Raw genomic sequence first — 21,673 nt, 5'->3', positions numbered from 1 at the left:
TTGTATATACAAAATGGAAAACGACGAAAAGCAAACCGTAAGCGTCGAGCAAGATGTCGACATGGACAAAGATATGGAAGTATTCATCGAACCTGATAACGAACTCGAAGAATTTGATGAAATAGGTTAGACAACATAACAAAAATATAACATATCTAGACACCGTGGCTACAGTTGACGATCCCGAAATTTTAAATTGGAATAGTGATTGGGAATCAGCCGGTAAGAGACCATTTCTTGAAATATACTATTCTACAGGGTGGGACGATGTTGACGTCGACAGTGATTTCGTCAAAAGGATACTCCAAGAACTGGAAAACTACAGAAAAACAATAGAATAACATAATCTAAAACATTAGTGTTTTGAATTATGCTGACCTATACGACTACAACGTAAGAAAGCAGCATTCTTTATACGGTCACTCGGCTCCTGTAATATCAGACGCTTAAGTTGATCAGCCGAATGCACATTGCGATAATGCTTATTTTCGTCACGGGGAATGTTAGATGGTACAACTGTGCTTATACATTCCTCGCTTATTTCCACCTTGCTGGCCACAAAACTACGTCCAGAATAACATATCGTCGCATCTGCCAGTACAACGTGCGACTTCATATGGCGACCCATATGACTACGTGGCATACATCCAGATAGCGTGTTTTTAAAACGATCATACATATGCGATATGTCATCAGGTAACACGAATGTAGAGTCCGCAGCCTCTAGCCTGCGTAGCTCAAGCAAAGATTCGTATATATTATATGTCTGGAGCTGCTTCTTGTATTCCAGCACATACCCTGATATATTACTGCCGTTAGATAAGGTAATGGATACGCAAGAGCCCGTAAGCGCATTGACTGCTCTGCCTAACAAGGAAGACTCCTGTCGACGCTTGGCTCCCCGATAACTAGGGGAAGTATACATATCGATTCGTTCATATTTGATATATAATATTATAGCAAATGTGTAATGATTCCGCGCATGGCGCAGATGATATACGATGAACAGCAGAATGAACCACCGCATATAGTTAAAACAGTACACATCGCCACAAAACACAAGCAACATCACAGATTAGGCGCAACCATAGGATTCGCAGGCGATTTCTTCCACTGAAATACTTTGAATGATATATAAAAAGAAACGTACGGCCTTGAATATCATATCCTTGTACTGAGAATATTTTAAATTAGGATACTCCTCCTTGAGCTCTGCCATCTTAGCCTCTGAAAACGCATCGTAAGCCTAATGCACATGATATACATATGACAGAATAACATACAGCCTTCATACGCTTTTCAGCGTTTACGTCCTTCCTAGGACCAATAGATAGAGCCTCCAATACCTCATCCAAACCGGAAGCTGATTTTTATAAGAACAAATATGAACACAACGCACCCTTTACTAAATCTATATCGTGCTCCTCAAGCATTTGACGTTCTTGCAAATTGATGTGGTTTATATTTGCACGAGTGACATCACAATAAGCATTATCCTGTATAGAGGTATTAATTATCATTGACCATAGACGTACAGCGTTACTAGCAGCCTCCTTGGCCCGAGCTTCAGCTTGTAACGCTTGCATTCGTAAAATTTCTGCTCGAGTCATTTTGGGGACAGCAGCACCCTGCATAAATATGGATCACTATTACGTAAATGACATACCTTAATGCACTTTTTGTTCGATACCAACTCGGCCTCCTCTTTCTCAACCAGCTGACGTAGTTCCTGCTTGCGCTGTAACTTCTCTTGCTGTCGGCGTTGTGCCTCAAGCTGTAACAATTTTGAGGGTCCAATAAAACAAAATACCTTTCGCTCCTGTTTGGCCTGAACAAGTTTATCATTATCTTCCCAATAACGATCCAATGCTTCAGCCTCTTTTTGCCGTTCTAAAGCCGCTTGCTGCTCCTTTTTGCGCTGTTTGGCCTCCAGAGCCCTGGAGTTGATGCCGCTCATGCGCGGCATCCTGAATCATTTCTGAATTCCCTATTTTAATGTTTTGTATGTTTAATAATATTAATTACGCGTTTAAAAAATGTTGTATTTATGCTACCATACAATAGTATTCTATTGCTCCTAACAAAAATTAAGATATTGGTACTGGAAATTATAGTGTCGAAGCCAGTTGACACTCTAGGTAAAATAATTTACAATATGTAGCATATAGTGCAAATTACTTATATGTCACAAGTAAAAAGCAGCCATTATTATGGAGCTCCTAACCAATATGGCTACACACTACAATTTACATCACTACATGGAATAAAAATGATTTAATCAATTGGATTCTATGATTTATTGTATATATCGGTTATATATTATTAGAATTCTACATTCAGCACATGAGAAAACTTATATTCAATGGAAGAAACATTGCTTGGTTAACATTAATGTGTAAATGAATTTAATGTCAGAAAATGTTATATAATGTAGTTTACCCGGAACACATCAGTCTATATATTACGACATAATTGCATAAAATGCAGCTAACAGGAAAAAGCGTGGTTTTACAACGTACCACGGATCCAGACATGTTACATGTACTATCTATCACATAAAACGACAAACAAATTCACTTATAGAAATTTTATCAATGATAACTATATCAATTTGCAAAAGAAAGACTGCCCGTAACTAGAAGTAACTATTAAATTAACCCGAGACATCATCAAATTTACGACGGCGACCACAAAAAAGGTATCCAACTCAACGCCACGTTAACACACCTCTATGAACAGAAGTTATATTGAAATGGTGGTCAAAAGCATTTTATGAGACTAAAAAACATGCTGATTCATAAATTGACGGAATGTGTAAAAACCGATTGCATCAGCCTTTTCAACATACACAACTAGAAAAATAGGAGACAACCAAAATGCTGAAGACCGATTTGTGTATGAGGATTATAGTCATGGAAGACACCATATAAGACGATATTCTTTACATTAGGAAACTATTAGAGCCTAGATGTCCAACTTCATATGTAAGCTACGCCAATAACTAAACAGACTACTCAAAAGAACATACACATAACAGATATGGAGACACCTGCTGTTCCTACAGATGCTCCATCAGTCAACAGTAACTATGTCGACCAAGAAAGGGGATCGCAAATAGGATCCCAAACGAATGTGTGGGAAAATGTAAAGACCACAGTAGAACAAATCATAGAAGATGAACAATTCATCAAAGTGGTGAGCGCAATCTTGTTATATATACCAATAGTAGCCTATATATCAACATCCATAGGGTGGTACCATACACTATCCGGGCCAACAATAACAATTATCACAATTTTTATCGCAGCACTCGGATTAGGAACCTACCATGTAGTATCATACGCAGAACCTGGGATAATTCCCAGACTCCATGATACATACGAAGCCTTCGATGCCATAAGAATGCGGCGTAAGTACACGCATGTGCCTTCATGTATCGAAGTAACCATCGCAGGAAAATTCCTCAGAATAAAGTACTGCCATACCTGCAACATATACCGACCACCTCGGAGTGTACACTGTAGCGTATGCGATGTATGTGTGCACAAATTTGATCATCATTGTAAATGGTTGGGAAATTGTATCGGAGGTAAAAATCACAAGGCCTTCTACGGGTTCCTATTTTTCACCTTCATAGAAGGACTCCTTATATTCTCCCTGGCTATAGCGCGTATCACAATAATGAGTGTCAACAGAATTGGACGCAATTACATCATACTTAGCGCTCTCCTGCTCGCATATGTTGTTTTGTCCGGATGGTTTGTTGCTGGACTTCTCATATATCACACATACCTCATATGCGTCAACAAGACAACAAACGAGCAGTTGAAATCACTATATGCAGATTATAACCCATGGGACAGAGGTATACTCATAAATCTAAAGGACGCATTGTTAGTACACGCAAAGATGAAATCCTTGTGCGATGCGAAAACAGTGGCAATGCCCATATATGATCCAGGAAGAAGTTTCCCCGTAAATTACAAAGCAACCTACGCCAGCATTCAACAATTTGAATCAAATAAGGACTTGGGGTTTGATCATGTAACCAATCAAGATTGGGATAAAACGGAAAATACGCCCGAGGATATTGAAGGTATGGAAACTGCTAACGGAGAACAAAACGGAAATGTTGAAAATATAACTTCTCAAGCCTCGTATTAATGCGATTTAGTTCATGTAAATGGCCGTGGGAAAATTAAATGACGAAACATATCAGCAACTTGAGACAGTATTGTATACTTTCGGCAGAGATCAACAGATCCTTGTGTTCAATATGATCATATAACTTGTCAAAAATGACCACTGAACGTCCACGCTGAACCAATGACGATAGCCCCAACAGATACTGAACTTTAAGTTAATATTAAATTAACACATACCCAATACCGCCGAACCAGGTGAAGCAACTAGTTGCAACACTGACGAAGACAACGCTCGAGGTACATGTTCCATTTGACGTAACTTAACAAAACGCTTTTTTCCTGTGTTGTCAGAACGCAAACGTGCAACGAAAGGGCCCACATCATCACCTGCCTCCACTAGTAACTGCACATATTAGTATAACTTTGTTCAAACATCTACCCTATGAGTGTCGTCACAATATGGAAATTTATGCGATTGCCAGCAACGACAAAGCCTAACCACAGTTTCAGGTTCATTTGCTTTAGGGAAGCGCCTAATTACCTGCAGAAATTAAACTATATCCATAAAAACACACATGAGAGTATAGAGGAAGTTTCCTGGTATTGAAATCCAATTTGTCATAACAATCAAATGGATCAGACATCTTTATAAATCTACATATGATAAATAAATATCTGAAGATATGATGCAATATAGACAACAGTTTACACCCAAATCCCAACAACAAATTACCGTCAATATTTACAAAAAAAATGAGGTAGTAAAGGTTTTTTCTATTTTAAAAATTAGCGAATAAGTAACATCTAAATGTGTTGATATAAAACTATACAATTTTTTTATTGGTTGGACAATATATACGGTATAACTAAATATGAAAAACGTCAAACAAATGCGATCCACTTAATCTAGCGGCATTTGTAATAGAATATATAAAATAATGGCTTATAGACAAGTTGAATTGTCGTAAAGTAAGACAAACTATCCCTAGTATCCCAGTTGCTATCAAATAGCTCCTGACTTCCATCCATCTTTGCCGCTGCGATATTACACCCAGTGTATAAGTGTACACATTAATTTGGTTGACCCACTGAAACAACGAGACACACTATATTGGCTGGTACCAATACACACTTGCCATACTGTTATAACTGTCGTCACATGAAATCGACTCTAGACAAGGCGCATTAATGCCCTTATTTCAGTGTTACTTAGTATAGCGTGGAAGACTTGCTATAGAAGGATATCTATATTGACCATACCTACGGATAGACACTGGTATAAACAACAACGAGCCCATGGCGGACAACGGCGGTATCGTGAAGGCCGCGGGCATCATAGTATACATCGTGGACGCACTTTTGGGTGCCCCCAAGTTCCTACTTCTCAAAGCATCCAACAAACCATTCCACTGGACGCCCCCAAAGGGTGAGTTGATTTATACCTTAGGTGTACCTCTTGGGTATACCAAAACATGGAGCCTTACGAGCCTAGTCTATGCCGTGGTGTTGTTTGGCTAAGACCCATGGGTCATAGTGATATGCTGCTGGTGCCCACGTAGGCAACCGAGCTCATAAGTGCTGTAGGTAGACTGGATCCCGGGGAATCCTTCATGGAAGCGGCGTACCGGGAGACCTGGGAGGAGTCCGGATTACAGAAGGATTTGATTGAAATGGACACTTCATTCCAGGAGGTTGGTTGGAATAAATGACACATGGACGCTGCCCAGGTCCTGAGGTACAAGGCCAACGGGAAGGACAAGGAATGTGTCTACTACCTCGGCAAACTGACCGGCGCTGATCCAAAAATCACTATATCGCATGAACACACGGACTATGCGTAGGTAACCATGTATCAACAACATATGTGCCCAGGTGGGTCCCTGCCAAGAATATCGGCGACTACTGCGACAAAGAATCGCTTTGCGAGATGATAGCCAAGGCTGATCTCCACATACGTAATCAACTGCAGTAAAATGCAGACACTGAGTTCAATTCCATATTAATCCGTGCGTACATGATTACTTGTCTACGTTAGACTTCATGGCCTCGCGGCGACACAGCTCCTGGAGCTCCTCAGTGTTGACGTCGGAGCTATTGAGGTAGACGTAACGCACCACTGAGCCTCTCACAAAGCAATTCACAACCGACAGCTGATACGTAGTGGTAACTCGGTAGTGGTCAACATACCAGGTGAGGGTAACGCTCGGTGTCACTGGCCGTCACATTGCTCAGCTTGAAGTTGAGGTACTGGTCCACAGCATGAAGACGGCCAGTCAGCTGTAGATCGTTCTTTAACTCAACCGTTACACTCGCGCCCTTCTCCGCAAGCGATTGGAAGAAGTTGAAGAATAACTGAGACAACGTTAAGCAAGGACTATTAGGGCAGTGCCATACACATTGGCACAATATGGCACTTCCGGATAAGGAAGGTCCCAAAACTCACCATCTCGTGGTATCTACGTTCTTCTATAGGGTAAACATGGTTAAATGTATAATGTGACCCTGGTGGGCTATGTTGTGTGGGTCAGTTGCGTGATACTATGTGACCTATTCTATATATAAGATGTAGCACTGATGTGTGTACTCGGACTCTGACACTGGAGTATAGGCTACCAGAACTGGGCGCGACTCCCTAATGGAGTGCCGCTCCGAGGAAGCCAAAGAACAATGGAGTACAACGCTCAAAACCGCAGTGAATGTTAGCTACAATATGAACATATTGTCATGGAGTTCGTAATCCTAACAAAGGCCATTATATCGTCAATGTGGTCTACCAGTGGACGTCGCTTGTGGAGGCCAGGGTACATCAAATCCCTGAGAACACCTATCGTCCGGTGTTACGATGGTAATGGGTTACTATAAATGCAAATTTAATTGTAGATATTGTAATGATGCTGTAAAATTGGTTAGTGCTTGCTTTGTTCTGGTCCCGCGATTTGGATACCGCTGTGCTACGCTTTGCACGGAATCACGACGTCGTGCATAACGCCATGATTAACACAGATTCCAATACATGCGTGTTGCTTTCGTATTTTTTCTACTTGTTTTGAAAAAATAAGCCTTGGTTGGTTACCTATGAAGCTCTGTTTGTGGGATCGCACATAAGTCTATATCGAAAATGAAATTCCATGCGTTGTCTTTATGGGCAATATTGGGACTTGTTGGAACCAAGTTTTCTCTGTCTCATGCTCAATATGAAAATAATCATAATTCATCATTGTTAGATGTTCCCATTAGTTTCCTTAGCAAATTAACCGGACTAGTCGGAAGTGCCAAAAAAGCACAACCCGATTCCACTGCACGTGCTACCGATGCTACTCACTTCATCATTTTAGCTCAAAGTGGATCGAATCTTCGTAGCAAAAATGGCAATAACGCGATTCATGAGTTTGTTAATGAAGTGACAAACTCAATTGCCGCCCTAAATGGTAATAATCGCATTTCCTTGGTAGACTTTTCTGGAATCACAACCAAATGGCTAACGAAAAGGAAAATAAACAAGGAGACGATTAGGCATATAAACTTCAAAATTGATAAGATGTTTGAACGAAAACATAGAAACATTCACGCTAATCTTGGAGCTGCCTTGAAATTCCTACGTGAACATCTTTACGACAATGGCAATTCATATATTCTAAATGATACAACCACTGAACTGGCTTTTGGAAACACACTGGGTAAAAACACCGTGGTTTTCATTTTCACAGCGGGTTATGTAGGTGACCAGGATTCAGCTTTGAAAGAAGCATTTGAAGCACGTCGTAATGGTGTAAGATTTTACGTTATTAATGCAGGAGTTAAATCAGATAGTTGTTTGTCCCAGTTGGTAGGCTGCCGTCATAACTACCATTGTCCGAATTATGTCGCCACATATACAGCCGACGCTCTTAATAAGGTAAGAAACATAGTAAAACGCATAGGAACGGATCACACAAGGGATGCTGTCTGTTTTGAAGAATGGTCTCCATATTCATCATGCAGCAAGCCTTGCGGTACAGGAATGATGACCTCTCAATTACTCCAATATAGAACTGTAGTGTCACCGAGCAGAGATAACGGTTTCTTTGGTCGTACATGTGATGAACAATTTAGTGGTGTGAAAACCAAGCATTTAATGTGCAACATGCAATCATGTGGTTCGAATCGTGGTAATTTTAGCAACGCGAAGGGATCACAACACCGTATGAGACGTGGAGAAGCCGGGCGTTTGGTGCCAAGAAATCATCCAACATTCCTCCAATTGCAATCTTCCAACGGAGCTGATGATGATGATGAGTTTATATTAACGCAGGACGATCGTGAACTTTCCAAGGTAAAGGTTGAATCGGAATGGTATAAACCTAAGGTTCAACCCCCTACCATATCTGAACCCGTTCAAAAGTCTCGAGAAGATTTAGAAAAACTTAGGAAAGGCGACAATGTTGACGCCCAGAGGCATAAACATATTCCTCAATTGTATGACGGTGATAAAGGTCTTGACCTGATGCTACAATACGCAGGCTATCCAAATCATTATCTACCAAAATGTAAGGCCAGGGGTAAGGATTATGTAATAGCGCTGGAAAATACTACCGGATATTCACCTCAAGATTGGTCTGATCTTCATGCTTATGTCAAACTACTGGCTTATACACTATCTTCTGCCAACGCTACTAACACTCTGTCGTTGGTGCGATTCTCAAATGAGCAGAAAACTTTGTTGGACAAAGTGGTGCTTAACTGGGACAATATAAGATACATATCGACGAAAATTGACGAGATGTTTGAAAATTCCGCCAAGGAGCCGCAGGCATATTTGGGAAGTGCGCTCAAATACATGAGAGAACACATTTACCCCAATGGAGAGAAGTATCTGCTTAATGATAAGGAGACTAAATTGGCATACGCAAATGCCGCAGGAAAGGATACTGTCGTCTTCATACTTACTAATGGTAACGTTGCGGACTATGATGCAGCCTTAAAAGAAGCATTTGACGCACGTCGTAATGGTGTTACTTTCTATGTAGTCGATTTAGACTCCACATTGAACATCTTTTGGGGAGATGTGATAGGTTGTCGCTACCATTATAAATGCCCAACTTATTTGCAAAAGTTACATTGGAGTGTCATGGGTCAAATTGATCCAGCTGTCAAACGCATATGTGCCGAACCTCCCAAAGATGCTGTGTGCCTCGAAAATTGGACACAATATTCGTCTTGTAGCAAGCCATGTGGCGCAGGTGTCATGACGGCCGTTTTGAAGGACTTCACAACCGTGCTCACCCATAGTGATGAATATGGATCCATGGGGAATACATGTGAAGAACAGTTGCGTAATGTCAAGGAAAAGAAGGCTCTTTGCAACATTAGTCCTTGCAAGCCTGGCACCAATGTACCATTAGACAGTGCTTCGGATGCCGTACCAATGCCGGCCGTTTCTGCAGATATCAAGGAAATGCCTGCTACACCCCCTGTTGAAGAAGGAAACATTAATGGATCTGAACAGCAACATACGCCAAGGCGTGAGGAAGAGGGTGTTTCTAACTCAGATTCGCAAAGTCATGAGTATTCCCAGCCTTCAAAACATGATAGTGCTAGGGGATCAGAGACAGAAACTGGTGTTAATACCGAATTGAATGGGAAAGCATCGGAAGGAAGTGACACATTATCTGCTACAAACCAGCTGCGTGATGAAGGAGTAGAACAGAAGAAGGCTTCAAAAGAACCAAGTACCACAGAAAAGGAGACTACAGGCAATGATATCTCGCAACCGGAAAGTCAGGCAATTGATACCAATGATAATAGCCATGAGACTCAAACTCAAAATGTAGTAGAGAGTGAAAGAGACTCTCCAGTTAAAAACGAAAGTACGATCTCATCGGAAATCCCGAAGGTGGAAAGTAATAGGGATGTCCCATATATATCGGGAACCATGCCCAAACCTACCCAATACCTAAACAACAATGCAAACAACGTTACAAAGAACAAGGAACCCACAAACGAACCACCTGCATCAAAGAAAAACGTAAAAGTATTCATAGGTGCTGCAATTGCTGTAATCATTGGAATACTTATAGCTCGTGGATACATACGACTAAATAGAGCAACGCGTGAACAATCAGATATCGATGAAAATACCTTCTTGAACGACACTACGGGCGGTCAACCTGAAGTACTCGAAACACAACAAGTTGTGGATGCAGAGAACAAAACATGGTTGTAAGACACGAAACGAGTTGTCACAGCCAACATATACAAATGCAGTTTAAATTAAGTCACTAGTCACCTAGGTCTTCTCAGCTAGTAGAAACGGTGTTACCATTTCTCACTTTAATGTACATGATTGCTATTTTATCCCTCAGTATTGATCCACCATGATGCGGCGCATATCAGAGTGCATGACTTGTCAATTGCCATGCCTGCCACTATATTCTATTAGGGTGTTGTTTACTCAGATTTCTGCTGACTACCTATCACTTGTCGTTATGAATGGGTTGTGCGGCCCTCGACCTGCAAGCAGAAAAGAAAGTGAACCATGGTTGAGAAATTACTATGAAACCAAGAACCACATTGTAAGGTCCTTGAATAAAATACAGATGCTAGACTAAGATTCAGATCACAGTTAAATTTTAAAAATTAAAACTTTAACAAAAATGTAATTTAAAGAACCTCATTTGATTAAGCATCCATCTAAATGGAAATATTGCTATTATTCTATTGTATTAGAGTGGATATGGGTATTTGATACGCTTGATAGGAATTTACTAACTAAATTCCCATCTCTGTAGTAGATATGTTGGATTCCATATGAATGCTTATACCCGCCCGTGTGAAAATTTATTTTAAAAATCCCTCAATTCCACTGTTTCAGGGATGATTACGTCTAATTTCTATAGTTATTAGTATGACTCTATTTGCATGTAATATGATACTGTCCCGTTTAGCCTAATTATAACGCAATGTTGATGTTTACATAATGGACGATCGGAAAGACTACCAGTCTATATTGTGATACTCATGAATATATATCCGACGTATAGGCAATAGTGGGACGAAAAATGGCTTCGTATTAGTTCATGAAAACATCCAGGTATGAACAGAAATAAAAACCATGAATTGTGCACTATTTATGACCTTAAATTTGGAAATGTAACTACTGCGTACTGATATATAGGCTAGCTATATATTTCAATGCGTTATGGTGTAATGGAGATCATGGATACGCAGCAACATTACGACTACCAGTAAATATGTTACAACGACATAATGCAACTTGACTATACTTTCAATACATAGAGATCAATAAACGTAAAGTTAAATCAATGATAATACTTATCAGAGATTTTGCAAATATTATAAAAAATATAGAATCCGTTTCACGAGGGCGGCCTTCTAATCATTAATTCAAGAAAAAAATAGCGGAGATAGGTAGAGTAAAAATATATTCAGTGCTTTTAAAATCATAATATTGTAAATAGGTATCGTATATTATTTTAATGAAGTACGTACAAGAAGATATTTTCAGCGCATTCCAAATTATTTATTCAAATATAAAATTAGAAAAACATGTCAAAAATACATTAGTGTAAATAATTATTTTAAAACGCAAATCATGATGGTACATAAACAGAATTAATTTAGTTTAAGGCCACCCACCTTGTCTAGTCCATAATATCAAGTCGTCTATATTAGTTTGTCTAAACTAGATTGCACAATCACGAACACAAGTTAAAAATAAACCACATGTCGAAATTTTACAACTTACTAAACATTTAAGAATAACATGCACATTTTACATTTTCCCATGTGTCTAGCATGACTATCCTGGGGACCAGTGGCTATGTATGACACCCTACATCCTGTATACTCTCTGTTCATTATCTTCCGTTACCTATTTACGTCCTACATCTATCTGCTCAGGGGTCGTTTTGTATATTCTGCTGGGTAATATAGAAAAGCGATCTGTGAATAGCATCACGTAGACACTTTTGACATTGTTGCCATCCTTCTGCATTTATATAGGAAGGTTGATACTAACTGACTTTTTGAGTCTGCTATTTATTTATTGTATTGATCGTTGGTATCTAGATACAAGATGTCTGGCCACTTGGTTTGCAAATCGGGCTTTGGCCTCGGCAAGGTTGCCAAATTGATGTTGGCTTCCGTTGTTGTACTTAGTGCCTTCAGTGGTAACGTTTGGGCTAACGAAGCTGAGGTATCTCAGGTGGTTAAGCCTGGCAGTGTTAATGGCTGGTGGTTCACAAAAGGTGAATATGATGTTGACCCTGAATGGAATGAGGCCGATATTGTCTATGATGACTATAAGAAGTACAATGGTTTTTCTGACATGGATAAAACTGAAAGCACTGAAAAGACATCATTGGGTGATATATTTATGAAGCTTGGTCCAAAGAAGTGTATGAACCTTAGAGTTAAGGATGTAGATGTTGACATGCAACGTGCCAATAGACGTCTAGCGACTATCTTGCAACATATTACAGACCACACCCCTGAATCGCCTATGTTTGCTGTGTCTGAGAACATCGTGAAGGCGCTTAATAAACAACATACTATTGAACTTCCCAAGGCACTGGCTCAACAACTTTGCCAATTCGATGCTAAAGCGATGAAGACAGACGAATCAAGGCAGTTTAAGGATGCGTTCTCCACCTTCTTTGCTGACTTTGTTGCTGATGTACTACTAGGTTACAGCCCTATGTCAGAACATATGGGTGTTCGTTGCAAAGCTTTTAGTCAGATTAAGAAGCATGTATTACTCTCTTTGAATGGTATTGAAAATTTGGACAAAGATTCATGCGTTAATGTAACTCAGCCCGCCATTCCCACCATCCCTGAGCAGCCAGTTGCTGAAGAACCATCTGATGTCACCGTAACTGCTCCCGAAGAGTGTGAGGAAGAAGTTGTTATTAATCCAGAGGAAGAAAACAAACCTGACTCCTCCTCCTCCTCTTCTTCTTCATCATCGTCTTCTTCAGAATCGGATTCAGATGAAGAGGATAGGGAACCCATTGTTGAGGAACCAGTTGTTGAGGAACCAGTTGTTGAGGAACCTGCTGAGACTCCTGCTGAGACTCCTGCTGAGACTCCTGCTGAGACTCCCGCTGAGACTCCCGCTGAGACTCCCGCTGAGACTCCTGCTGAGACTCCTGCTGAGACTCCCGCTGAGACTCCCGCTGAGACTCCCGCTGAGACTCCCGCTGAGACTCCCGCTGAGACTCCCGCTGAGACTCCTGCTGAGAAACCTGCTGAGAAACCTGCTGAGAAACCTGCTGAGAAACCTGCTGAGAAACCCGCATCCAGACCTTGTTACGGTGGTCGCAAAGGTGAAGAAGTGGTCGTCCTTCAAACTACCAGTACAAATCAAACACCACTTAAGGAGTTACCTGTAGTGACAGGCCCATCAACTAACAGGCTATGGCACGAGAATGTTGATATTGATATGCCGGTTGTCCAAAAGCGCCTGTCAACCATTTTGGGCTATGTTACCAACTACGATCCAAAGCACCCATTTTTTGCCGTATCTGAGAACATAGTTAAGGTACTGAATGACTCATGCAAATTTGCTTTGCCCGAGGACCTTGCCGTAGAACTGTCATCCATTGAGTCTGGAAAGATATTTGGCTACGAATGGGAGGTCTTTACTCAGATTTTTGCTGACTACCTATCACTTGTCGTTATGAATGGGTTGTGCGGCCCTCGACCTGCAAGCAGAAAAGAAAGTGAACCATGGTTGAGAAATTACTATGAAACCAAGAACCACATTGTAAGGTCCTTGAATAAAATACAGATGCTAGACTAAGATTCAGATCACAGTTAAATTTTAAAAATTAAAACTTTAACAAAAATGTAATTTAAAGAACCTCATTTGATTAAGCATCCATCTAAATGGAAATATTGCTATTATTCTATTGTATTAGAGTGGATATGGGTATTTGATACGCTTGATAGGAATTTACTAACTAAATTCCCATCTCTGTAGTAGATATGTTGGATTCCATATGAATGCTTATACCCGCCCGTGTGAAAATTTATTTTAAAAATCCCTCAATTCCACTGTTTCAGGGATGATTACGTCTAATTTCTATAGTTATTAGTATGACTCTATTTGCATGTAATATGATACTGTCCCGTTTAGCCTAATTATAACGCAATGTTGATGTTTACATAATGGACGATCGGAAAGACTACCAGTCTATATTGTGATACTCATGAATATATATCCGACGTATAGGCAATAGTGGGACGAAAAATGGCTTCGTATTAGTTCATGAAAACATCCAGGTATGAACAGAAATAAAAACCATGAATTGTGCACTATTTATGACCTTAAATTTGGAAATGTAACTACTGCGTACTGATATATAGGCTAGCTATATATTTCAATGCGTTATGGTGTAATGGAGATCATGGATACGCAGCAACATTACGACTACCAGTAAATATGTTACAACGACATAATGCAACTTGACTATACTTTCAATACATAGAGATCAATAAACGTAAAGTTAAATCAATGATAATACTTATCAGAGATTTTGCAAATATTATAAAAAATATAGAATCCGTTTCACGAGGGCGGCCTTCTAATCATTAATTCAAGAAAAAAATAGCGGAGATAGGTATGATAACATACTTGGACAATTATTATATTAGTCAATTTGACATATATGAGGCAAACCTCCATCAATCATGGGTCTACTGTAATGTTTATTCGCAATTGGATGAAACCAATAACGACTGTCGTGTAAGAATTCTATACTACGGTAAAACGTGAATAGACCTCCCCAATAGAATAAACTGGTAGACATGGCAATTGACAAGTAAAGCACTATGGTATACGCCACATCATGGTGGATCAATACTGAGGGATAAAATAGCAATCATGTACATTAAAGTGAGAAATGGTAACACCGTTTCTACTAGCTGAGAAGACCGAGGTGACTAGTGACTTAATTTAAACTGCATTTGTATATGTTGGCTGTGACAACTCGTTTTGTGTCTTACAACCATGTTTTGTTCTCTGCATCCACAACTTGTTGTGTTTCGAGTACTTCAGGTTGACCGCCCGTAGTGTCGTTCAAGAAGTCACCCTCTTCAGAGGTGAGTTCCACAGACTCTTGCTGTGAAAGCGATAGGTAGGCGCCGGCTATGACGGCGCATATTACTACAAGGCATATAATACCAACGACGATCGTGGTCTTTTTACCGGATCCGTTGGCTCCCTTTCTGTGATGAGGTGGATGGTGAGTGCCAGAGTTGGGAAGATGGATGGCTTCTTCACCAGACTTCATTTCTCTTTCATGCACCTTTTGTACGTACTCAGGAGTATCGACAACAACAGTGGGCTCATTGTCGAAGATAGTGACACCATTTTTATCTATGTACTCCAACTGTTTGTATGTTTCTGTATCACTTTCTCCCAATTCTGCCACATAGGATGAAGGTACTGAGCTTTCTAAGCTTGTTTCTACACGGGCGCTTCCAGAAAGCGTTTCTTGAGAACCTGTTTGTTGCTCATTATGTTTCTCCACTGATTGCAAACGGCGTGATCTGTAAGATGACTCATCTAGTACCTCTTTAAAATCTTTTGCATTAAGACGTTGAATAGCTAAGTCAACATAAGATCTTGAATAGATCGTGGGAGCACACTTATTTGAGTAGCAAAATATTTGTCTTTTCTGCATATCCTTTAGCTGCTCATCACATGTGAGACCTTTGATGTTTCTCTCACCAAAGCTCCCAGTAAGAAGGGTTTTGTATAATTTCAACGTAGAAGTCATAATCCTCACATCCGATTTTTCAGTGTTAGGTTTATAATCCGTCCACACTTCCAAACAAACGGCATCTTTCGCGCGTTTAGACACAACCCTGTTCACCAAAACATCGAGATATAGTGAAGGCCTTGTTATTTTGGCCCGAATATAACTCAAACAAGTATTGTAGTGGCATCCCAATAGCTGAGTCCAATAGTTTTCGGCCTTTCCACCCCTATTAATAACGTAAAATCTTACACCATTACGGCGGGCATCAAATGCCTCATCATATGCTAAATGTGGATCAATGACGTGGCCAGTAGTAAACACGATTACAACAATATCCTTACCCAATGCTTTCGCATATTCCAATTCAGTAATGGTGTTTCCAACAAGGAAATTTTCGTGACCAGGGTATAATGTTTTTATCTGTTTGAGGGCAGCTCCTATACCGGTAGGAACAACGCCAATGTCAAAAGGCATTTTAGTAGGAATATTATCGGATAGTTTTTTCAACTCCCCGTTGGTTAATGCTTTCGTCGAACCTAACGGTTCTTCACTATTGTACCTTATTAGTGAAACATTTATTCCTTCATATTTTTTTAACAATTTAAAAAACTCGGAGAGGAAATGACGATTCTCTTCTCCAGTTTCAATAGACATATCAATGCTGTTATCCAATAGAAAGAAAACATTTTTTGGTAACTGACTGATTTGATCTTCGGTTGGTCTAGGACCACGAGACAAACTGGTACTTTCATGTTCTAGAAGGCTAACAGATTCATCTCCGAAGGTTTTTCCATTTGATCTAAATGTAGCAAAAATAGTATTGGATGAAGCAATCGCCAGGATGGCTGCAACCGATAATGTGTGGAACTTCACCATCATGACACGTGTAGAATGTGTATGATTCCACAGTACAATATGTGTAAGAATGACCCTAACGCCGATGTATATAAACCAACGGCTAGTCAAGGTCGTTAAATGTGTACGAAGTCATAAGCACAGCGTTATGCACGACGTCGTGATTCCGTGCAAAGCGTAGCACAGCGGTATCCAAATCGCGGGACCAGGACGGTGCAAGCACTAACCAATTTTATAGCATCATTACGACGTATAAAAATAAATTTGCTTTTATAGTAACCCATTACCATGGTAACAGCAGACGATAGGTGTTCTCAGGGATTTGATGTACCCTGGCCTCCACAAGCGACGTCCACTGGTAGACCACATTGACGATATAATGGCCTTTATTAGGATTATATACTCCATGATAATATGTACATATTGTAGCTAACATTCACTGCGGTTTTGAGCGTTGTACTCCATTGTTCTTTGGCTTCCTTGGAGGGGCACTCCATTAGGGAGTTGCGCCCAGTTCTGGTAGCCTATACTCCAGTGTCAGAGTCCGAGTACACACATCAGCGCTACATCTTATATATAGAATAGGTCACATAGTATCACGCAACTGACCCACACAACATAGCCCACCAGGGTCACATTATACATTTAACCATGTTTACCCTATAGAAGAACGTAGATACCACGAGATGGTGAGTTTTGGGTTCTGTTTTGTCCGGAAGTGCCATATTGTGCCAATGTGTATGGCACTGCCCTAATAGTCCTTGCTTAACGTTGTCTCAGTTATTCTTCAACTTCTTCCAATCGCTTGCGGAGAAGGGCGCTAGTGTGACGGTTGAGTTAAAGAACGATCTACAGCTGACTGGCCGTCTTCATGCTGTGGACCAGTACCTCAACTTCAAGCTGAGCAATGTGACGGCCAGTGACACCGAACGTTACCCTCACCTGGTATGTTGACTACTACCGAGTTACCACTACGTATCAGCTGTCGGTTGTGAATTGCTTTGTGAGAGGTTCAGTGGTGCGTTACGTCTACCTCAATAGCTCCGACGTCAACACTGAGGAGCTCCAGGAGCTGTGTCGCCGCGAGGCCATGAAGTCTAACGTAGACAAGTAATCATGTACGCACGGATTAATATGGAATTGAACTCAGTGTCTGCATTTTACTGCAGTCGATTACGTATGTGGAGATCAGCCTTGGCTATCATCTCGCAAAGCGATTCTTTGTCGCAGTAGTCGCCGATATTCTTGGCAGGGACCCACCTGGGCACATATGTTGTTGATACATGGTTACCTACGCATAGTCCGTGTGTTCATGCGATATAGTGATTTTTGGATCAGCGCCGGTCAGTTTGCCGAGGTAGTAGACACATTCCTTGTCCTTCCCGTTGGCCTTGTACCTCAGGACCTGGGCGGCGTCCATGTGTCATTTATTCCAACCAACCTCCTGGAATGAAGTGTCCATTTCAATCAAATCCTTCTGTAATCCGGACTCCTCCCAGGTCTCCCGGTACGCCGCTTCCATGAAGGATTCCCCGGGATCCAGTCTACCTACAGCACTTATGAGCTCGGTTGCCTACGTGGGCACCAGCAGCATATCACTATGACCCATGGGTCTTAGCCAAACAACACCACGGCATAGACTAGGCTCGTAAGGCTCCATGTTTTGGTATACCCAAGAGGTACACCTAAGGTATAAATCAACTCACCCTTTGGGGGCGTCCAGTGGAATGGTTTGTTGGATGCTTTGAGAAGTAGGAACTTGGGGGCACCCAAAAGTGCGTCCACGATGTATACTATGATGCCCGCGGCCTTCACGATACCGCCGTTGTCCGCCATGGGCTCGTTGTTGTTTATACCAGTGTCTATCCGTAGGTATGGTCAATATAGATATCCTTCTATAGCAAGTCTTCCACGCTATACTGAGTATCACTGAAATAAGGACATTAATGCGCCTTGTCTAGAGTCGATTTCATGTGACGACAGTTATAACAGTATGGCAAGTGTGTATTGGTACCAGCCAATATAGTGTGTCTCGTTGTTTCAGTGGGTCAACCAAATTAATGTGTACACTTATACACTGGGTGTAATATCGCAGCGGCAAAGATGGATGGAAGCCAGGAGCTATTTGATAGCAACTGGGATACTAGGGATGCACACGAGTCTAGCTCTGCCTACTGGGCGGACAAGGGTTCAATGCCGGCATTATTGGTGCTGAAGAAGCTTTGTGGCGCTGGGAGCAATGTTGAATTTGCTATCGAATCTTCTGGCGTTCTGCTATGCCGGATTCCTGACCAGAACATCGCAGTCAACATGTTGGACCCTAGTGGAATTTGCAGTCGACGTGGCGAAGCGTATTCCATAGGCGATGTGATTCTCTTGTTGTGCATTCGCAGGACAGACTACAGCTACAGCTCCATTACTCAGCGTGGATTCAAGTATGTCAACGTACTGGAGCGAGACCGCATCAAGTCGATACTAACTGACCCTGACACTGTGCCTGAGTTGTTGGAAGCCAAGGTGCGCTACACAGTGTTGAACGGTGATCTAGGCAACGTTGGTCCCAGTGACCCTGACGAGGAGGATACTAAATTGCCCGTACAACAGGACAAGTGCAAACGCTCGGTCAGTGAGGTGTTGACCATGGTCGATGGGTGGCGTACCGACTTCATGGGTACATGTGCTGAAGAAGGCTCTGACATCTACAAGGTTGCTAGAAAGAAGTACCGCAACCTATGTGTCTTTGCTGCTACTGTGCTGGACCGTCCTTTGAGGACCCGTATATCCTTGCTGGCAGCTCACGGCGAGGGCTTTGAGCGTGTGCTCCAGAAGCTGGATTCTGTGGAGTCACTCAAGTCCGAGCCTCAGTCACGTCCGGCAAAGAAGCTGGTGGCCAACGTCCTCCGACCACGTAGGTCCAAAATGCTTGTGCATCATTTTACCCAGAGCATAAGATGCGTGTTCTCGACGAGATTTGCAGCAAGTATCGGAAGAAGCCTGTTATCATAGTGCCCAGTAGCTCCATGTCACTTTTATGTCGCCAGAACATCAAGCAGTTGCTTGAGGACCACCAGTTTGTGGATGCCCAGGAGTCAGTGCGTACTGGTAGGTGCTGCCATTAGGCTGTGACTTTTGCACAGGTGGCCCCGTGACGTCTACGCTGCCTATGAACGCCGTGGAGGTTGTGCATAACATCTGTGGCCGCGCCATAAAGTTCCGTGTTGTTGAGAGTTCTTATACTAGCAAATTCACAACGTCTGATTGGATCAGTGTCGTTTGCGTGGTATTGAACGTCAAGGGCGGGCAATGGCAGTTCAAGGGATACCCTTTTGAATCGTTGGTGGACATATTCGTGACGATGAAGTATGTTTCTTAATGTGGCCAGATAGTTGCGCAGGGGTGTCTTGTTCACTTACGACACTGACAGTGTTCCTGCCGAGATGAGCAACTGGGACGTGAAGGTGGGTGTTAATCTGTTTTATGTAACTGTTACACAGGTACTTCGCATAAACCGGAGCCATCGTCACCATGACGCTTCCATTGCCAAGGAGTTTTGGGAGTACTTGGAGAGCTTTCTTCTTCAGCCTCGTCAGCGCAAGATACACTCGTCCAAGAGGCTTTCGTGAGCACCACCTCGGCGAGATAGTAGTAATGGTCCCATCAACTGACTACACTAATTCTTAAAGTAGAGATAGGTGAATTGGGTTGTGTTTGGGGGAATTATTTAAAAGGGTAGTTCCAATGATATCGCAATCTTTTATTCATAGTATAGAGTCTGAGACCTTTTAATATCTCTGTTGAATTGAACGTTCAATGAGCATTGCTGAACTTTTCACCACATGATCGTATTGCGAAAATGTATATTTATCACCTACGTAATCATTTTACTTATAAACATAATTGATTATATGCCACTCTCCACCGAATAAGCAACTCAAACGTAAATATTTGTAGGACAATGACTGGATAATAAATTTGGTATACAACGGTCAAAGACACAAATGCTCCCACCCCTCTGTGTTATTACAGTCACTTTTGTTATTCCTTTGGACTCTATATTTTTGCGCCATATCGATTGCTTTGCGATAAACTGCGTTGTTTCGGTTGTGTAATGAACCAGCTAGATTAGATCAATAGTGACATACCAAAACTGAACATTTGTTGTGTTTTTCTGGATGCCATAGTAGGCTTGTATATTTCTACCCATATAGCTTGTTCTGTGCCCCCAAAACGCCGATGTGAATAGTTGCTTTTAAGTAGTACTAACATATATATGATGCCTGTGAGGGCGACATCACGTGTTGTGACAACTGCTCACGGATACCCAGATCTATTTGGTAATGTTGTCCCATTGGTATTATCGATTGGTGCTAGTGGACTCCTCCTTAATTGCCCCTGTTGGTGATGGAGTAGCTTTACCCCCAGTAGCAAACATAATTTATATTTTTGTTACCTTAAAAGCTCTATAGCAGTCCTATTTAGTGGTGCCGATGATTATCTGATTCGCGGTTATGTGCCAAGTATGTGTCGGGCACTGTTTGGATATTTGGTTTTACACGTGAGCAATTGCGTATTAATGCTATCATTATACATGGCAGTTACCGAAATAATCATTGGTATGTAAAGTTACGTCAGCTCGCCATTGGAGATCCTAATTAGTTGGGCTATATGTTCGATTAACTATGGCAGCTCCTGGCAGGGGTTACTGACAACACACCAAGTAGCAGCACCGTATACCATATGCATGCCAAAAGTGCTAATTGCTCAATGCTATCTGTGCAACGATGTAGTTCGTGAGATGTGCAATGGCAATACATGGTTGAAAACTATGGCCAATGGCAGCGGAAAGCTACCGTAGTTCTTCTGGTTCATCGTTATGTCAGTGGTACACAAGGCATATTATGTCCTAGTAGC

General features: G+C 41.4%; 13 protein-coding genes across 13 annotated transcripts; 7 read left to right on the top strand and 6 right to left on the bottom strand.

The window, feature by feature from the left end:
- Positions 1-10: 10 nt before the first annotated feature.
- On the top strand, positions 11-457 carry BBOV_II002950 (26 proteasome complex subunit family protein). The gene is made up of 3 exons (XM_001609768.2): positions 11-125; positions 160-222; positions 259-457. The coding sequence occupies exons 1-3, from the start codon at positions 14-16 to the stop codon at positions 339-341; spliced, it is 258 nt and encodes an 85-aa protein (XP_001609818.1). The 5' UTR covers positions 11-13; the 3' UTR covers positions 342-457.
- On the bottom strand, positions 348-1,069 carry BBOV_II002945 (uncharacterized protein; the record flags this gene model as incomplete). The annotated part of the gene is made up of 1 exon (XM_051767370.1): positions 348-1,069. One exon carries the CDS (start codon positions 1,067-1,069, stop codon positions 356-358), a length of 714 nt encoding a protein of 237 aa, XP_051623811.1. The 3' UTR covers positions 348-355.
- BBOV_II002940 (uncharacterized protein) lies at positions 1,050-1,971 on the bottom strand. Its single transcript, XM_001609767.2, has 7 exons — positions 1,811-1,971; positions 1,667-1,774; positions 1,536-1,628; positions 1,400-1,496; positions 1,284-1,363; positions 1,151-1,246; positions 1,050-1,113 (listed from the first exon to the last, which is right to left on the bottom strand). The coding sequence occupies exons 1-7, from the start codon at positions 1,964-1,966 to the stop codon at positions 1,069-1,071; spliced, it is 675 nt and encodes a 224-aa protein (XP_001609817.1). The 5' UTR covers positions 1,967-1,971; the 3' UTR covers positions 1,050-1,068.
- Positions 1,972-2,532: 561 nt separating this feature from the next.
- Positions 2,533-4,202, top strand: BBOV_II002930 (DHHC zinc finger domain containing protein). Its single transcript, XM_001609766.2, has one exon. The coding sequence runs from the start codon at positions 3,040-3,042 to the stop codon at positions 4,162-4,164; it is 1,125 nt and encodes a 374-aa protein (XP_001609816.1). The 5' UTR covers positions 2,533-3,039; the 3' UTR covers positions 4,165-4,202.
- On the bottom strand, positions 4,186-4,804 carry BBOV_II002920 (Iron-binding zinc finger CDGSH type family protein). The gene is made up of 4 exons (XM_051767541.1): positions 4,721-4,804; positions 4,585-4,686; positions 4,383-4,548; positions 4,186-4,348 (listed from the first exon to the last, which is right to left on the bottom strand). The coding sequence occupies exons 1-4, from the start codon at positions 4,787-4,789 to the stop codon at positions 4,293-4,295; spliced, it is 393 nt and encodes a 130-aa protein (XP_051623140.1). The 5' UTR covers positions 4,790-4,804; the 3' UTR covers positions 4,186-4,292.
- Positions 4,805-5,300: 496 nt separating this feature from the next.
- On the top strand, positions 5,301-6,119 carry BBOV_II002910 (diadenosine tetraphosphate (Ap4a) hydrolase family member protein). Its single transcript, XM_001609764.2, has 4 exons — positions 5,301-5,571; positions 5,730-5,836; positions 5,873-5,982; positions 6,018-6,119. The coding sequence occupies exons 1-4, from the start codon at positions 5,442-5,444 to the stop codon at positions 6,115-6,117; spliced, it is 447 nt and encodes a 148-aa protein (XP_001609814.1). The 5' UTR covers positions 5,301-5,441; the 3' UTR covers positions 6,118-6,119.
- On the bottom strand, positions 6,114-6,629 carry BBOV_II002900 (putative u6 snRNA-associated sm-like protein Lsm2). Its single transcript, XM_001609763.2, has 3 exons — positions 6,589-6,629; positions 6,333-6,497; positions 6,114-6,295 (listed from the first exon to the last, which is right to left on the bottom strand). Exons 1-3 carry the CDS (start codon positions 6,589-6,591, stop codon positions 6,164-6,166), a joined length of 300 nt encoding a protein of 99 aa, XP_001609813.1. The 5' UTR covers positions 6,592-6,629; the 3' UTR covers positions 6,114-6,163.
- A 555-nt stretch (positions 6,630-7,184) lies between these two features.
- On the top strand, positions 7,185-10,393 carry BBOV_II002890 (Thrombospondin-Related Anonymous Protein 2 (TRAP2)). The gene has a single exon (XM_001609762.2). The coding sequence runs from the start codon at positions 7,264-7,266 to the stop codon at positions 10,345-10,347; it is 3,084 nt and encodes a 1,027-aa protein (XP_001609812.1). The 5' UTR covers positions 7,185-7,263; the 3' UTR covers positions 10,348-10,393.
- A 1,640-nt stretch (positions 10,394-12,033) lies between these two features.
- On the top strand, positions 12,034-14,016 carry BBOV_II002880 (uncharacterized protein). Its single transcript, XM_001609761.1, has one exon. It carries the CDS (start codon positions 12,220-12,222, stop codon positions 13,942-13,944), a length of 1,725 nt encoding a protein of 574 aa, XP_001609811.1. The 5' UTR covers positions 12,034-12,219; the 3' UTR covers positions 13,945-14,016.
- A 1,064-nt stretch (positions 14,017-15,080) lies between these two features.
- On the bottom strand, positions 15,081-16,883 carry BBOV_II002870 (Thrombospondin-Related Anonymous Protein 4 (TRAP4)). The gene has a single exon (XM_001609760.2). The coding sequence runs from the start codon at positions 16,784-16,786 to the stop codon at positions 15,146-15,148; it is 1,641 nt and encodes a 546-aa protein (XP_001609810.1). The 5' UTR covers positions 16,787-16,883; the 3' UTR covers positions 15,081-15,145.
- Positions 16,884-17,410: 527 nt separating this feature from the next.
- BBOV_II002860 (putative u6 snRNA-associated sm-like protein Lsm2) lies at positions 17,411-17,896 on the top strand. Its single transcript, XM_001609759.2, has 3 exons — positions 17,411-17,451; positions 17,543-17,707; positions 17,745-17,896. The coding sequence occupies exons 1-3, from the start codon at positions 17,449-17,451 to the stop codon at positions 17,874-17,876; spliced, it is 300 nt and encodes a 99-aa protein (XP_001609809.1). The 5' UTR covers positions 17,411-17,448; the 3' UTR covers positions 17,877-17,896.
- A 16-nt stretch (positions 17,897-17,912) lies between these two features.
- BBOV_II002850 (diadenosine tetraphosphate (Ap4a) hydrolase family member protein) lies at positions 17,913-18,740 on the bottom strand. Its single transcript, XM_001609758.2, has 4 exons — positions 18,469-18,740; positions 18,204-18,310; positions 18,058-18,167; positions 17,913-18,022 (listed from the first exon to the last, which is right to left on the bottom strand). Exons 1-4 carry the CDS (start codon positions 18,596-18,598, stop codon positions 17,923-17,925), a joined length of 447 nt encoding a protein of 148 aa, XP_001609808.1. The 5' UTR covers positions 18,599-18,740; the 3' UTR covers positions 17,913-17,922.
- Positions 18,741-18,827: 87 nt separating this feature from the next.
- On the top strand, positions 18,828-20,415 carry BBOV_II002840 (uncharacterized protein). The gene is made up of 5 exons (XM_001609757.2): positions 18,828-19,670; positions 19,706-19,864; positions 19,900-20,122; positions 20,157-20,220; positions 20,257-20,415. Exons 1-5 carry the CDS (start codon positions 18,866-18,868, stop codon positions 20,383-20,385), a joined length of 1,380 nt encoding a protein of 459 aa, XP_001609807.1. The 5' UTR covers positions 18,828-18,865; the 3' UTR covers positions 20,386-20,415.
- The last annotated feature ends 1,258 nt before the right edge of the window (positions 20,416-21,673 follow it).

This window comes from Babesia bovis, chromosome 2 (assembly GCF_000165395.2).
Source record: "Babesia bovis T2Bo chromosome 2, whole genome shotgun sequence".
Taxonomy (NCBI): domain Eukaryota; phylum Apicomplexa; class Aconoidasida; order Piroplasmida; family Babesiidae; genus Babesia; species Babesia bovis.
Note: the sequence above shows the minus strand (reverse complement) of the source record. Positions and strands in the feature narration are given on the sequence as shown.

Excerpts from the sequence above, each read along its gene's own strand:
- BBOV_II002870 (XM_001609760.2), bottom strand. The coding sequence starts at position 16,786 with ATGATGGTGAAGTTCCACACATTATCGGTTGCAGCCATCCTGGCGATT.
- BBOV_II002940 (XM_001609767.2), bottom strand. The coding sequence starts at position 1,966 with ATGCCGCGCATGAGCGGCATCAACTCCAGGGCTCTGGAGGCCAAACAG. Across the intron at positions 1,775-1,810 it reads AGGCCAAACAGGAGCGAAAG|CTTGAGGCACAACGCCGACA; the intron begins GTATTTTGTTTT and ends AAATTGTTACAG. Across the intron at positions 1,364-1,399 it reads CGATATAGATTTAGTAAAGG|CTTCCGGTTTGGATGAGGTA; the intron begins GTGCGTTGTGTT and ends TATAAAAATCAG.
- BBOV_II002880 (XM_001609761.1), top strand. The coding sequence starts at position 12,220 with ATGTCTGGCCACTTGGTTTGCAAATCGGGCTTTGGCCTCGGCAAGGTT.
- BBOV_II002860 (XM_001609759.2), top strand. Across the intron at positions 17,708-17,744 it reads CCGAACGTTACCCTCACCTG|CTGTCGGTTGTGAATTGCTT; the intron begins GTATGTTGACTA and ends ACTACGTATCAG.
- BBOV_II002890 (XM_001609762.2), top strand. The coding sequence starts at position 7,264 with ATGAAATTCCATGCGTTGTCTTTATGGGCAATATTGGGACTTGTTGGA.
- BBOV_II002900 (XM_001609763.2), bottom strand. Across the intron at positions 6,296-6,332 it reads CCGAGCGTTACCCTCACCTG|CTGTCGGTTGTGAATTGCTT; the intron begins GTATGTTGACCA and ends ACTACGTATCAG.
- BBOV_II002850 (XM_001609758.2), bottom strand. The coding sequence starts at position 18,598 with ATGGCGGACAACGGCGGTATCGTGAAGGCCGCGGGCATCATAGTATAC. Across the intron at positions 18,168-18,203 it reads TGGACACTTCATTCCAGGAG|GTCCTGAGGTACAAGGCCAA; the intron begins GTTGGTTGGAAT and ends GACGCCGCCCAG. Across the intron at positions 18,023-18,057 it reads CATGAACACACGGACTATGC|GTGGGTCCCTGCCAAGAATA; the intron begins GTAGGTAACCAT and ends ATATGTGCCCAG.
- BBOV_II002950 (XM_001609768.2), top strand. The coding sequence starts at position 14 with ATGGAAAACGACGAAAAGCAAACCGTAAGCGTCGAGCAAGATGTCGAC. Across the intron at positions 126-159 it reads CGAAGAATTTGATGAAATAG|ACACCGTGGCTACAGTTGAC; the intron begins GTTAGACAACAT and ends TAACATATCTAG. Across the intron at positions 223-258 it reads TAGTGATTGGGAATCAGCCG|GGTGGGACGATGTTGACGTC; the intron begins GTAAGAGACCAT and ends ACTATTCTACAG.
- BBOV_II002930 (XM_001609766.2), top strand. The coding sequence starts at position 3,040 with ATGGAGACACCTGCTGTTCCTACAGATGCTCCATCAGTCAACAGTAAC.
- BBOV_II002920 (XM_051767541.1), bottom strand. The coding sequence starts at position 4,789 with ATGTCTGATCCATTTGATTGTTATGACAAATTGGATTTCAATACCAGG. Across the intron at positions 4,687-4,720 it reads AACTTCCTCTATACTCTCAT|GTAATTAGGCGCTTCCCTAA; the intron begins GTGTGTTTTTAT and ends TAATTTCTGCAG. Across the intron at positions 4,349-4,382 it reads ACCTGGTTCGGCGGTATTGG|TATCTGTTGGGGCTATCGTC; the intron begins GTATGTGTTAAT and ends CTTAAAGTTCAG.
- BBOV_II002840 (XM_001609757.2), top strand. The coding sequence starts at position 18,866 with ATGGATGGAAGCCAGGAGCTATTTGATAGCAACTGGGATACTAGGGAT. Across the intron at positions 19,671-19,705 it reads GGCCAACGTCCTCCGACCAC|AGCATAAGATGCGTGTTCTC; the intron begins GTAGGTCCAAAA and ends CATTTTACCCAG. Across the intron at positions 20,123-20,156 it reads GACATATTCGTGACGATGAA|GGGTGTCTTGTTCACTTACG; the intron begins GTATGTTTCTTA and ends ATAGTTGCGCAG.
- BBOV_II002910 (XM_001609764.2), top strand. The coding sequence starts at position 5,442 with ATGGCGGACAACGGCGGTATCGTGAAGGCCGCGGGCATCATAGTATAC. Across the intron at positions 5,572-5,729 it reads CCACTGGACGCCCCCAAAGG|GTAGACTGGATCCCGGGGAA; the intron begins GTGAGTTGATTT and ends TAAGTGCTGTAG. Across the intron at positions 5,983-6,017 it reads CATGAACACACGGACTATGC|GTGGGTCCCTGCCAAGAATA; the intron begins GTAGGTAACCAT and ends ATATGTGCCCAG.